The 14,967-nt window shown below is 38.6% G+C and overlaps 1 protein-coding gene across 6 annotated transcripts in view; it reads left to right on the top strand.

Annotated features, from left to right (window-relative positions):
• Window positions 1–14,967, top strand: part of unc79 (unc-79 homolog, NALCN channel complex subunit) — a 159,862-nt gene that overhangs the window by 53,035 nt on the left and 91,860 nt on the right. For all 6 annotated transcript variants that reach the window (XM_078406800.1, XM_078406802.1, XM_078406803.1 and 3 more), the window contains 8 exons: window positions 2,463–2,653; window positions 5,448–5,571; window positions 7,466–7,606; window positions 8,748–8,969; window positions 9,396–9,623; window positions 10,510–10,639; window positions 12,271–12,350; window positions 12,448–12,596. In XM_078406800.1, coding sequence (XP_078262926.1) covers window positions 2,463–2,653; window positions 5,448–5,571; window positions 7,466–7,606; window positions 8,748–8,969; window positions 9,396–9,623; window positions 10,510–10,639; window positions 12,271–12,350; window positions 12,448–12,596 — 1,265 coding nt within the window. The remainder of the gene's footprint in view (window positions 1–2,462; window positions 2,654–5,447; window positions 5,572–7,465; window positions 7,607–8,747; window positions 8,970–9,395; window positions 9,624–10,509; window positions 10,640–12,270; window positions 12,351–12,447; window positions 12,597–14,967) is intronic.

Consider the following 14,967-nt stretch of genomic DNA (forward strand, 5'->3'; position numbering starts at 1 on the left):
TGGTACAAATCAAAGGTATTTACTCACAAAATGCTGGAGTAACTCAGCAGGTCAGGCAGCATCTCGGGAGAGAAGGAATGGGTGACGTTTCGGGTCGAGACCCTTCTTCAGACTGATGTCAGGGGGGTGGGACAAAGGAAGGATATGATATGAAAGGAAGGAAAATGGAATGTCTATGATAGGGCGATTTTGGAATGGCTCAGTAGTGGTGGTTACCAGCACAGTAAGCTTCTTAGTCTGTCATGTGTTTTTATGGGTAAGGTTGTGTGACCTGCGCAGCAGGCCAGAATTATAGAAGTAGGATAAGGAAAACTGAGCAAAGGTTATGTAAATACAGAAAATAGAAAATGCTGGAACATCTCAGCACGTCATGCCGCATCTGTGGAAAGAGTAACAGTTGACGATTTATATGATAAGCCCCTGATCAGATCTGAGGAAAAGAGAAACAAGTTAGTCCAGCTATCCAGCAAGGATGGGAGAGGGTGATGGGTGGACGAGAAGGAATTTCTCTGATAGAGTGACGTCATGTGGCTAATGAAGTAATATTAAATTACTATGGCTGTGTAATTGGTTGGTAATATGGTTCTGGCCTACTGGGACAAAATGACAAAAAATATCCTTATGTAGACAAGAAGAAAGAGGATGTTATCTCTCCATTATGTGGTAACGAATGTATTGTGTGTTATTGTGACTGTAATATAACCGAGACAGTCGAGCAAGACAATTGATTTATTATTATTACACAAACCACCAGTGTTAAATCAAGTTCTTTACCTTCAGTCTGAATAATCACACGTGATACTGGATTAGCACATCAGATTTATTCCACCATGGGGTTCTTCCCCAAGAGGATCTCCAGACTCAATACTAGTGTCTGAAAAGATCTCAACTCAGGGGAGGGGAAGAACAACTTCTCCACGATTGTTTACTTTTTATACAGAAAAAGAGAGGTGTGACAAAAAGAAATCAAGGACCAATTACACATCTAATACAAGGACCAATTACACATCTAATACAATTCCCATGGTTACAGAGAAGACAAAATCATTGATACAGGTCACATGCTCAGAAACCAAACCATTAATATAAGTCACATGTTTTTAGAGAAACGCATCAATTTACCTAGAGTGGATTCAAAACTTTTCCTACTTTCACACGCACCCAAATAAGGAGTTGTTACTAAGAAAGAAACTTTCTTATCTCTATAGACGAGCAATCTCGTAGCTGCATGACCTTGCTTTACTGTTTCAATACACAGCACTCGCAGTCAGACAGAGTAGTGGGAGAGGACAATAGCCCATCTCTTCTGTACACTCCTTATCATTCGTAAAGGGACAAACACATTCTGTTCCCAAGGATAACATTTCTGCCACAAGCATCCATCTTACTGCTTTCCACTAAAATAAGCATTCATTTTATATTAGCTAAAACAACAAAAGAAACCATCTCTACTACAACAAAATATAATATCTCTAATTGACTATATCAGCTAATAGCATAGATTCTCACCAGAACTGTAAATTGTGAGAGGTACTTAGAATATTTTTAATACTGTAACTGTTCAGAGATTCTTTCTAACTAGTTCCAAGGTTAAAAGCAGATTTTGCTGTGTGCACACGTACTGAGAACAGAGTTAATTTGTGAGTTACATTGTAAAGTTGGACCACTAATAGTCATCAAAGAACGTGAGATAGTAGCTATTAGTGTGTTCGTGCTTGAGCTCATGTCTCTGAACTCAGTAAACAATATTCTAACTCGATGCAGTTATTCCCGAAAATGTATTTAGATTTGTTATGAATAATGCATTATTGTGTCAGCTTCAAGATCTATGGGGAAAGCAAACTTGCTGTTCACCTGTCATTGACTCAGCCCAGCAGCCTTGATTCCACTCAACCTAACTAACTTCTGAATGTGAACCATATGTGCAGTTCTTTGCTTGTGGCCATTAGAAGACAGCCTGATTTTATGTCCCAATCCATATCACTAACTAAGTGTACCACTTCCCTGAGCTTTGACTGAAAAGCATGTGGATTCTATTGTTATTGTGGACTGCAATAAAATTCTTAATCTTAATTAGATTCACTAATTTTGTGAATTACTATAATAAACGATTTGAAGTGAATCACCATGTCCCAATCTAACCTCCCCTCTCCTGCATTATCTTCAAAATTGAGAGCATTTGTTCGCTTTATTCCTGCTACCTTACCTCATATCTTCAGCTGTGTAGACCTTTTGCTTTTGAAATTCCTTCCCAAACTCATGTCTGTCAACTGCTGTCTGCTCCAGTGATCCTTTTCAAACTATATGTTAGCAACATTTTTAACTACCTCACCAATAGTTCTCACCATGACACAGGTAATTTTGCCAGAGTAGACTTCTGTGAATAAAGTTAGAACATTTCCTTTGTAAGAGATGCAACATGTATGCAAGTTTTTGGACTGATACAATGAGTTTGTTTTCAGGTTGGTGGTTATTGGGATAAGTGTTGCACTACTGTGACACAGCTAAAAGAAGGTTTGAATCGAATCCTGTGCCTCATTCCATACAATGTAATAAATCAGGCAGTGTGGGAAAGCATAATGCCAGAGTGGTTGGAATCCATCCGAACTGAGGTGCCAGATACCCAATTAAAAGAGTTTAAGGAGGTCTTAAGGTAGGTACCTTGTTGAGTATTCAACTGTTTCAATTGTACCCTTTTCTCTTCATAGCTTTGATTTTTCTTCACTGACAGAGATATTAGTGCTGCCAGCAAATCTGCCTTTCGGGGATTTGAACTTGTGTTTCTGGATCATTCATCCAGGTCTCCTGCTTGAAATAGTAACTTTTAGAACATCCTTTTGATGATAATACCACCTGATCAGTGGCAGGTGTTCTGAAGGAAGATAATAAAAGTTCAGAGTCTGAATGCCCCAGTAAAGGGAACGAGGCAAAGATGGTGAATGTAGGGAACCTCAGTCAATATTTTTAGGAATAAAGGGGTTCTTTTCAAAATGGCAGGCAGTGACGAGTGGAGTGCCGCAAGGCTCAGTGCTGGGGCCGCATTTGGATGATGGAATTAGAAGTAACACTAGCAAGTTTGCGGATGACACAAAGCTGGGTGGCAGTGTGAACTGCGAAGAGGATGTTAGGAGGTTGCAGGGTGACTTGGACAGGTTGAGTGAGTGGGCAGATGCATGGCAGATGCAGTATAATATAGATAAATGTGAGGTTATCTACTTTGGCGGCAAAAATAAGGAGGCAGATTATTATCTCAATGGTGTCAGATTCGGAAAAGGGGAAGTCCTTGGTGTCCTTGTACACCAGTCACTGAAAGTAAGTGTGCAGGTACAGCAGGCAGTGAAGCAAGCTAAAGGCATGTTGGCCTTCATAACGAGAGGATTTGAGTACAGGAGCAAAGAAGCCCTTCTGCAGTTGTAGAGGGCCCTGGTGAGACCACATCTGGAGTATTGTGTGCAGTTTTGGTCTCCTAATTTGAGGAAGGATGCCTTGTTATTGAGGCAGTGCAGCGTAGGTTCACGAGGTTAATCCCTGGGATGGAGGGACTGTCATATGAGGAAAGATTGGAACGACTAGGCTTGCATTCACTGGAGTTTAGAAGGATGAAAGGGGATCTTGTAGAGACGTATAAAATCATAAAAGGACTAGACAAGCTAAATGCAGGAAAAAATTCCCAATGCTGGGGGAGTCCAGAACCAGGGGACACAGTTGATGAATAAAGGGGGGCCATTTAAAACTGAGGTGAGAAAAAACTATTTCATCCAGAGAGTTGTGAATTTGTGGAATTCTCTGCCACAGAAGGCAGTGCAGGCCAATTCACTGGTTGAATTTAAAAGAGAGTTCGTTAGAGCTCTAGGGGCTAGTGGAATCAAAAAATATGGGGAGAAGGCAGGCACAGGTTACTGATTGTGGATGATCAGCCATGATCACAATGAATGGTGGTGCTGGCTCGAAGGGCCAAATGGCCTCCTCCTGCACCTATTTTCTATGTTTCTATGTTAAATGCAAGTTTGATTAGTGATAAGAAGGAAGTGCATGTCAGGTATAGGAAATTGTTTTAAGAAGAGCCACTGGGATCTTCAGAGGATAAAGGAGAAAACTTTAGAAATTAAGAGGGTAAAAACTGGACAATGAAATGACCTTGGCAAGTAGGATTAGCGAGAATTCTAAAACTTTTGTATAACGATATTAGAAACACGAGAGATAGCTAAGGAAGGAATAGGCCCCCTCAGGGATTTGGGATGTAACCAACGCATGAGGCCAAGTGATATGAACAAGATCCGAAAAGAATGGTTCTCATCACAATTCACCAGGACATATGGGCATCAGAGTTAATGGAGACTTATGCTGATATCCTGGAGAACATCTATATCAGGAAGGAGCATGTGCTAGAAATATTGGAACACATTAGGGTGGATAAATCTGCAGGGCCTGATTTATCTATCCTAGGGTGCCAAGGGAACTAAGGGAGGAGATGATTGAAGTTCTGACAAAGATCTTTCCACAGCTAACTTCCACAGGGACTAAAAGTTGAAGGATAGCTAATATGGTCCCCATTTTCAAAAAGGGCATTAGGAATAAGCCTGGAAATTACAGGCCAGTGAGCCTCACATGAGGGGTAGGGAAGTTGCTGGGTAGGATTTCTGCTCGCTTGGAAAGGCAGGGATTGATTAAGAGCAGTCTGCATAGTTGAGAGCAGGGGAGATCATGTTTTATAAATCTGATGGAGTTTTTGAGGAGGCAACCAAGGAGATAGCTGAAAGCGGATGGTAGATGTGTATCTGATAGGCCCAGAAGTGCATAAACAGGAGGCAGGCAAGAAACGTATGGGAGATCTGAGGGGTACGTTTTCCCACAAAGTGTGGTGAATATTTGAAAGTGCCAGAGCAAGTAGTGAAGGCTGATGTCACTACAATGTTTAAAAGGCATTTACGCAGATACTGGGTAGGAAAAGAAAAGAGGAATATGGACCAGATGTGGGCAAATTGAATTAGTGTAAATCGGCGTCACAGTCAGCAGAGATAAGATGGACTGACAGGGCCTGTTTCTGTGCTGTACTTTCGCCTGATTCAATGATAATTTCATAATGAGATACTGGAACAAATTTTCCAATACGATTATTTCAAGGAGTTTTGAGTCCCTGTTTTCTAAACAACATTTGACTCCATTCTCAAAGTGAGAGCTGATATTTGTCAGAAGAGAACTGGTATTAATCTTTTTTTTACAAGTGAAAATACAGCATTTTCATTTAGTTCTGTACTGGTGAGATTAACAGCCTGTTGTTGAGGGAAAACTTAATGGTTTGAAATTGAAATTATTTTTCCTTTTTTCAGCATGTACTTTAAAATATGCAAAGGAAAAAGCAATAAAAAAAATGTATGTGTTTTAAAGTATTTGACGTGCCTGCGTGGTCGTTATTCTGATTGGAAGATCGTGTTCATCTATTTCAGCAAAATGTTTGACATTGAACTCTGCCCTTTGCCATTTACCTTGGAAGAAATGTTTGGTTTTATTAGCTGTAGATTCACTGGCTATCCTGCTTCAGTACAGGAACAAGCTTTACTTTGGCTTCATGTAAGTTTATCTTTTTATAAAAGAGCTCCAATTTGAAAACTTAGTTTGAATGCCAGTTCTGTTTCACTGGTCCTGGATTGTCATATCTGCATGTTTCTGCTGTGTGTAAAAAAAAAATAGAACCTATTCTATTCCAACACTGTATAAACTTTTTTGAGTGTTGCTGTGCTACTTACTGCATAAAATTTAAGACTGGTTGAGAATTGAGGCCTCCAACATTTAGTGTACAACTAGACCAAGTTTGGGCCCAAACCTCTCCTACATTGGTAATCATTTTTCAATGTTCTAAAGATTCAGGATCAGTTCCTGTGGATTGGAGGGTAGTTAACGTTAGATTTAAACTTTAAAATGTGAATAACTTAAAAAAATATGACAACTTCTAACATTTAAAAACTTCTTCCATTAGCGCCAAAGGGACGACGGTGAGTAAGGTGGGCCTAAAATTGTTGCATTATCGTGTACCGTTTTGGCTATAGTTCAGGAACAAACAAACAAACAAACGAGAGTTTTAGAATATAGATGCACTGACTCACTTTGGTGCATTACTGTCACCTTGAAATCTACCTGATTCCATAAACAAGCCCTGATGCATATACATGTGGGTTTCAGATAGTTGCCCAAGTATATATGCACACATACAAAAGCTTGTTGTCCTCTTAAAGGTCTGAAAATACTTAGAAGAAAATGAAAATACCGAGAGGAGAGTAATTTCACCTGACCTCAAAAATCCCACTTGCAGCCTTGTTTTTGCTTTTTCTGGTGTATAAAATCAGAATCTGTCCTACTGTCTAACAAGATTAGTGCAGGTGTCAGGGTTATGGGAGAAGGCAGGGGAACGGGGTTTAGAGGGGAAGATCGATCGGCCATGATTAAATGGCAAAGTAGACTTGATGGGGCGAATGGCCTAATTCTGCTCCTATCACTTATGAATTTATGAAGATTATACAGTGCTATGGATTTATGCTGTGACTTTTAGCATTGTGTAATGCAAAAGCAGAAATTATGTACAGTTAGTATAAATGCAGTGCTTTTAAAGAAAACCAGACAAATTCAGAAATTACAGCACATCTGAGAGTTTAAGAAAGATGATCAAGCAGCTTCTTTACTTAAAAGGATCCTTAAATTATTTGAAGTTCAAAAATCTAAAAATCTGAGATTAAAATAGAAAATGCTGGAAACACTCAGCAGGTCAGGCAACATTTATGGAAATAAACACAATGAAGAAGGGTCTCGACCCGGAATGGCACCTATTCCTTCTCTCCAGCGATGCTGCCTGTCCTGCTGCGTTACACCAACATTTTGTGTCTTTCTTTGGTGTAAACCAGCATCTGCAGTTCCATCCTTTTCCGAGTTATTGATCAGATGTTCCAGCATTTTCTGCCCTTGCATTTGCACTTGCAATTTGAGTTGCAAATAAACAGAAATGAAAAGTGTAAACACAATCTAAAATACAGCTTTATAAATTGTAGTTAAAAATCAATTTCAAAAGTAATAAAAGAAACATTTAATGCTTAAAAAATAAAATAACAATAATAACAAAAAATAAAAATAAAATAAAAATACATTATTATTAATGCTGCAATTATCCATTGTTTATAATTCTGAATGATATTATTATGTATAAATGAATTTGATCGGGCTGATTCTCATTGACAGTATTTTTCAAATGCGATTTATTTTTGATGAATAAAGCATGATCACAATTATGTGCTTTTAACGATAACCAGGCAACATCAGAAATTATAGCATATCTGAGAGTTTAAGAAATATGATCAAGCAGCTTCTTTACTTACGAGGATCCTTAAATTATTTGTAGTTCAAAAATCTAAAAAAAATTTGCTCATTCATATATGCAGCTTACTTCTGTTTTAAACTTGGTTGTCTTTTTGCTTAGGTGTTGTCAGAACTGGATATAACAGTTCCTCTACAGCTGTTGATCAGTATGTTTTCTGATGGAGTGAACTCAGTCAAGGAACTAACCAACCAAAGAAATACAAGAGGCAGTGAACAGCCAGGAAACCTAACTGCTCGAAGGGTAATGTTTCAAATAGTCTCTTCCCATTAACTCTAAAGATTTTGTATTTGCTACTACTAGTGACATGAGCTGCCTCAGCGAATTTTCCCTTCCTCATCCAAATATAAATCCTTGCAGACATTTGGTTTGGATTTAGAATCACGGAGCTACACAGCATGGAAATGGGCTCTTCAGACCAACTCGTTCATGCCTGCCGAGTTGTCTAACTGAGCTAGTCCCACTTGCCTGCGTTTGGCCTCTGTAAAAGTTGTAATTGTACCCACCTCTGCCACTTCCTCTGACAGCTCATTCCATATATATATATGCTTGTCCTTCTGTGTGGAAACAAAAGTTGCTGCTGGGGTTCCTTTTTAAACTTTCCCCTCTCAGTTAAATCTATACCCACAATTGTAGACTCCCTTACCCTAGGGTAAAGATTGTGGCTATCACCATAATCTATGTACATCCCTCATGATTTTATAAACCTGTGTAAGATCACCCCTCAGCCTCCTATGTTTTAAGGATAAAGGTTGCAGCATACACTGATCAGCCAAAACATTATGACCAGATGAGCCAAAACATTATGACCACCTGCCTAATATGCTGTTGGTCCTCCCTGTGCAGCCCCATACGCAGCAGGGTGCGATGCACTGTGTATTGTGACACATTCCTCCCGTGACCACCATTAAAATTTTCTGTGACTTGTGCCACAGTAGACCTTCTGTTGGTTTGGACCAGACGGGATAGCCTTCGTTGCCCTCGTGCATCGATGAGCCTTGGGCGCCCAACACCCTGTCGCCGGTTTGTGGTTTGTCCCTCCTCGGACCACTGTTAGTAGGTACTCACCACTGCTGACCAGGAGCACCCCACAAGCCTTGCCGTTTCAGAGATGCTGTGACCCAGTCGTCTGGCCATAACAATTTGGCCCTTAGCAACTGATTTAAAGTAACATTTCTAAAACTTGACAACTAGTTGACCATTCCTTAGGAATAACAGGTACAACATTTATAGGTATAACCTTTGGTCTGGGGGAAGGTGGGGAACAGAGATACAATTAGTGGAATATTATCCCCATAATTGAAGGAAACTAAATAAGAAATGTGCATTTTAAACTATTCTTTCTTTTTATCATTATCTTAATGAATACATCGTTCTCCTTTAGGTCAGCATTGTTTCAGATCCTGGTCGCCGAGGCCAGCATGTAACTCTCAGCCCATTTCCGAGCCCCTTTCGGAGCCCATACCGTAGCCCAGTGCGCAGTCCATTCCGCTGTTGCTTTAAAAATTTCGGCACCGCAGGAGGAAGAAACATTGACTTTGACTCGGATGATGATGAGATGAACTTGTCTTGCTTTATACTGATGTTTGATCTGATATTGAAACAGGTAATGATTTTGCTACTTCATTTCTTGAAATGGTGTATGTATAGCAACATATCACAGGTCATTTTGTGAGCCAGGATCACAGAAAACCGACAGCACAGAAAGAGACATTCAGCCCATTATGTTTTGTGTCAATCCTTTACAAATGAAATCCAGTTACATCCAGTTCCTTACCCTCTCCCTACAGCCATGTAAATATTTGCTTTGAAGCACTTATTCAGTTCCGTTTTCAATGCTATGATTGAGTCTATAATATTTGATTATCACAATTGTATTGGTATATATGTCAGCACTTCTAAGACAAGATATTCAATGTGGTCATCATCAAGTTATTGAAAGCATATATTTGCAAAGTTATGAACATCAATGTACATGCATTTAATCCATGACCAAACCAAAACCAATTAACTTTTATCTCAATCCTAACAGATGGAATTGCAAGATGATGATCTGGTCCTGGGTCTTGACCATGGTACATCCAAGGACATCATTTCCATTATAAACAATGTATTTCAGGCACCCTGGGGAGAGTCTCACACTTGCCAGAAAGATGAAAAAGCTGTTCAATGCAATCTTTGTCAGTCCAGCATTTTGTGCTATCAATTAGCCTGTGAACTGCTGGAGCAACTGGCACCAAAAGAGGAAATCAAATTGGTGGTAAGGAAAGGGATGGGGTAGACTAAAATATGATTTTGCCAATAGTGAATGGATTACTTAAAAAAAAGAAGAGAATATTTCATAACCTTTGTTATTTTTAATGTGTTGCTGTTGTATTATTCATTATTCATTATTCCATTAAAATTCCTGATGATGATGCCATGATTAGTTTTGGATCCTCTTGCTCTCATCCACAATCTTTCCCAGTACAATTTATTCCTCTGCCATAACCACAATGACAGCTCACTCAAGTTGTTGGGGAGCGTACATGGGCATATCTGGTGTTGGGTCTTGTTCTTGCCTACCAAACCACTCACTACCGCACGGTCATCCAAAGATAGCCCATGTTTTATTTACTCTCAGGCCTCTACTCGAACTCCTACAACTGCCTTTCATGTCATTACAAATGTTATGAAATCATGGATGACTTTGAAGCCATTTGGCCCTGGTGCTTTCCTACTCTTCTCGTGTATTTTCCCCAGCCACTCTATGCCAAATAGAGAACCTATTCCTAACTTTCCACCTTAATACCACACTTCTACCTTGGTTGCACTACCCCACTCATTTTCTACTAATTCACAAAACTAAAACTGTTCTTCCGACCCATTTCCGACTAAATTTGCCGACAACGTAGCATTCCTTTGTAATCACTACATTCAAGCACATTTCCTCCAGTGCAGGTAGATCTTTAATCTTATTTCCAAATCATTGTCATTCTTCTGGCTTGGCCCTGCTATTCTTCAGAATTATGGAATTTTTCCAAATATTCATACTTATCTTTCCTAAAATGAATTGTCAGACTTTCTTCAGTTTGATTCTGTTTAATGATTGAAAAATATCACTTGTTGTGTGGTTTACAAGCTAGCCTGTATTTGTTTTCCATCAGGAACCCACTGACAGCTATGAAGAAAGTATGCTATTTACCAGGCCTGAATTCACTATCGGTATTGAAGAAGATGGTAATTCAAAAGAAGATGAAAATCTAATTTTCAATAACGGATGTAAAGAAAATCTTGGTATGTGATGTTTATGATTATTTTAATTAACAATGCCATTGTTCAAAAATTTCTGAAGTTTAATCGATTATGAGTCGTGGTTGCGGGTCAAAAAGTATTTAAAGGGGAAGCATATTGAAACATCGAAGGATATTTTAAAATGTAAATAATTATTAAAATGTTATAATGGTTTTACACTTTGAAAAGTCATTAGTAGAGTTAAAAAGGCACAACAATGGTTTTACCTTGAAGGATATTGATAAAATGCCAAATGAAAAATGTATATAAACATTAGGGTTAATTTATGAACTGAATATTGATATATTGTACAGGCACTTTTGCACTAGTTGAGGGTTGCTGCAATATATAGTGGTGGCACATTGGTGCTGCAGGTAGTACAGTAGTTTTACATCTTCAATAACTCAGGTTGGATTCTGACTTGCAATGCAAAACACAAATTAGATTCTGTGTGAAGTTTACACGTTCTAGTGACCCTGTAGATTTCCTCCCAAGTGCTCTGGTTTCCTTCCACACCCTAATGATATGCTCTCTGATACAAGCGATGGTGGGAATGTTTTGTGGTAGGGGGGTAGGGGTGGTGGTGAGTATAAAAAAGCATGAGTGAGAAAATAGGTTACAAAGAAATAAGGAGAAGAATATAGTTCCTCAGAGAACTGGGTTCGATTTAATGGGCCAAATGGCCCACTTGTACATCATAATAAAAAATGAAAATAAAGACCATTCTGCGTATAGCATTACTTCACTTTCATCACCCATGTTTGCAGTGACACCAAGTAATTCACAGACAATGCAAAAAGAAAGCAAATTATTATGCTGAAATTGAGGTGTATCATATATTGAGTTACATCAAGGATTGACAACAGAAGTGAATTTTTCCCAATTGTCTGATGTAATTTTGGAGAAAAGACTTGAAAAGTCATTGAAAAGACATTGTGAAATAATATTTCTGGTTCTTTTTCTGTCCTGAAGTTATAATGGACAAATTCAGTGTTTACAAAGTCAATCAAAGATGGGGTTTGGGCATTATTCCATAACATTGCTAATAATATATGTTGACGGAATGCATCTCAGCCAGGTATGGCAATTGCTTCTGACCACATGCGGGGAGTGGTGAACACAGCCCAGTCCATCATAGGCTCATCACTTCATACCATCGAACCCATCTACATGTTGCTTAGCATCAGGAAGGCTGGAAGTATCATCTCTTGTGATCTAACGAGAACATAATGCAGAAATACCTCAATCTTGTTACTGTTCCAATAAATCTGGTTCCTCCCATTTTAGGACCTTCTGGGCAAAGAGCTCCAAGGTCATTCCTTCGTAAAGTAAGATGATCCGGATTGGATGCGATCTTCCATGTGCAACATAGCTAGGTTTCATTACAAGAGTCAAAGCAGCCTTGATTTTTTTTAACTCCAAGTATCTTGGGTGATATCTCTGCAATAATTATTCAAAGTTTACTTGGTGGACATCCACTGAAAAAAACATAATTTGAAATTGGCTCTAAACTAATATGAACACAATGTTTAATTTAATTAATAAATAGATGTTTAATTTAATTAATAAATAATTTTGATTCTTCACAAGAGCAGTGATTTGATTTAACATTTTTTAATGGTTTTATTTAATAGAAGAGAAGCATGACGTAGAGCAACAATTTAATTACCAGGAACTACCTGTTACAATGAAGCTAATTTGTACAATATTACAGGTAATCAATTTTTGATCTAATCAGTTATTCCAAATCCATATTTCAACCTTGATGCCCTTTCATTGCCTGACCTTGCTTAATTTGTTTGCATCAACAGGAGATGCCAAAATGTGAGGAGCCAGACATTCTTTTCCACATGCTCAATTGTTTAAAGATGCTTTGCCTTCATGGGGAATGTTTGTATCTTGCAAGAAAAGAATACCCAAAGTTTCTTACTTATATTCAAGACAATATGTTGATTTCAAGGTAAAATTAACAAAACGTGAAATGATGCATTGTCATTAACTGCTGGAATATATAATTTGCATTAAAATATTTCTGTACGTTTAGAAATAGTTTTTTTTCTGCATGCTCATAATTTTTTTTTGAAGGAGAATTAAATGGCTGCACTTTCAAAATTGTACATTACACTTTTTTTCTAAAATATTGGTGTCGCATATAGAGTGTCGAGACCAAAGGTCATCTCTCTGCAATGTGATGTGAGATGAATCTGGGAGTATCTACCAAAAAGGTCGATAGTAGTTCAGCACTGCTCTCTGGTTGTGGTAGGATGATTCAGTTGCCTGAAAATAGCTGGCAACTGAATCATTCTACCATAACCAGAGAGCAGTGCTGAACTACTATCGAACTTTTTGGTGACTCTTGGACTTCCCTTGATCGGACTTTGCTGGCTTTACCTTCCACTAAATGGTATTCGCTTGTACTATAAATATTCTGTAATACACTGTAAATACATTGTACACTCTATGGCGCGATTGTAATTATGAAGTGCCTTTCCATTGACTGGATAGCATGCATCAAAAGCTTTTCACTGTACCTCAAACTCAGTACATGTGACAATAAACTAAACCGAAACTGAGTGTAGAAATAATTAGGCCTCCAATTTCAAACCCCTATTTAATCCCTTGAATTAATTTGCGTTGATTTGATCCTATTTGTAGTAATGCAATACTTTTGAAGCAATCTTGGAAATAAAAGTAGAGTTATTTGGGGCTCAGGACTCTGATGTACAACGTGCAGTGCAAAAAAGCTTAGAGGGCCGTTGAAAACAAGTTACTTTCATCCAGAGGATAGGAATGGATCTGAAGCTCACTACATGGAAGGAGATGAAGCACAATTTCCAAAAAAAGTTTAAACTGTCATGGAAAAGCAAAAAAACCAAAAAACTGTAGACATTGATTGAAATAAAAATAGAAAATGTTGGAGAACCTGAGCAGGTTAGGCAACTTCTGTGAGGAGAGGAACAAAATTAATGTTTCACAATATTAATGATAGCCTTTCATCAAAATTGAACAGTAATTAAATATCAGAAATAATCTGCGGGTGTTCGAAATCTGAAGTTGAAAAAAAGTTAGATATTCTCAGCAGGTCATGTGACATGAATAGATAAACGTGAACTGTACCTGGATTTGTGCTTGAAGCACCAAGATTTGAAGGGCTATGGACCAAGGTGCTGGAATGTGGAATTGGGATAGGGAGTTCTTGTCCACAGACTCAATGGGCCAAATGATTCCCGGTTTTGTAACGTTTCTCTTTATAAGATTCTAAAACATATGATACAGTGCCACCATTGGCAATGATGGTAACTACATTGTGACTGGTTTATGCGGGCAATTTTCATTTCAATTGCACATAGGAATTTATAATGGTTATAGTTGACAGAATGATTTAAGATTTTTTCATAACTTGTTGATCACTTACTACAGTGAACGACTCAGTAGACAATTCCAGGTGTAGATGGAATTGAATGCTGTGTTAAATGGACCAGATCACATATTAAAGCTACACACCTTACTTAGTGTCATTGGAAGTTACAAATATAAATTTGTCATGATTATTTTATGGCCTTACCTCCATTTCGGGGCATGGTCATAAATAATTTAAGTTAGAAAACACATGAACATTTGAGATCCTTACTATTTTATAGATAGGCATATGATTTTATTTAGAACAAGTGTGTAAACTTCATGGCGATCACATTGGCATATATTAATATTATCTAAAATTTTCAATAAGATACTAATGGTTGATTAAATCAAGAAATCCATGTATTTCAGTGGATGTACATTTGTTGGAGGTTAAGGAGCGGCATGGTGGCACAGCGGTAGAGTTGCTGCCTTACAGTGCCAGAGTCTGGACAGAGTTTGTATATTCTCCCTGTGACAGCATGAGTTTTCCCTGGGTGCCCTTGTTTCTCCTCCCACACTCCAAAGATGTACAGATTTGTAGGTTAATTTGGCTTGGTAAAAATTGTAAATTGTCCCTCGTCAGGATTTTTTTGTTTGTTGTGGATTTAGAGATACAGCGCGGAAACAGGCCCTTCGGCCCACCGAGTCCGCGCCGCCCAGCGATCCCCGCACATTAACACTACCCTATACACACTAGGGACAATTTTTTTACATTTACCCAGTCAATTAACCTACAAACCTGTACGTCTTTGGAGTGTGGGAGGAAACCGAAGATCTCGGAGAAAACCCACGCAGGTCACGGGGAGAACGTACAAACTCCGTACAGACGGTGCCCGTAGTCAGGATTGAACCTGAATCTCCGGCGCTGCATTCGCTGTAAGGCAGCAACTCTACCGCTGCGCCACTGTGCCGCCATACACTGGATAATG

The sequence above is a fragment of the Rhinoraja longicauda genome, chromosome 10 (assembly GCF_053455715.1).
Source record: "Rhinoraja longicauda isolate Sanriku21f chromosome 10, sRhiLon1.1, whole genome shotgun sequence".
Classification (NCBI taxonomy): Eukaryota; Metazoa; Chordata; class Chondrichthyes; order Rajiformes; family Arhynchobatidae; genus Rhinoraja; species Rhinoraja longicauda.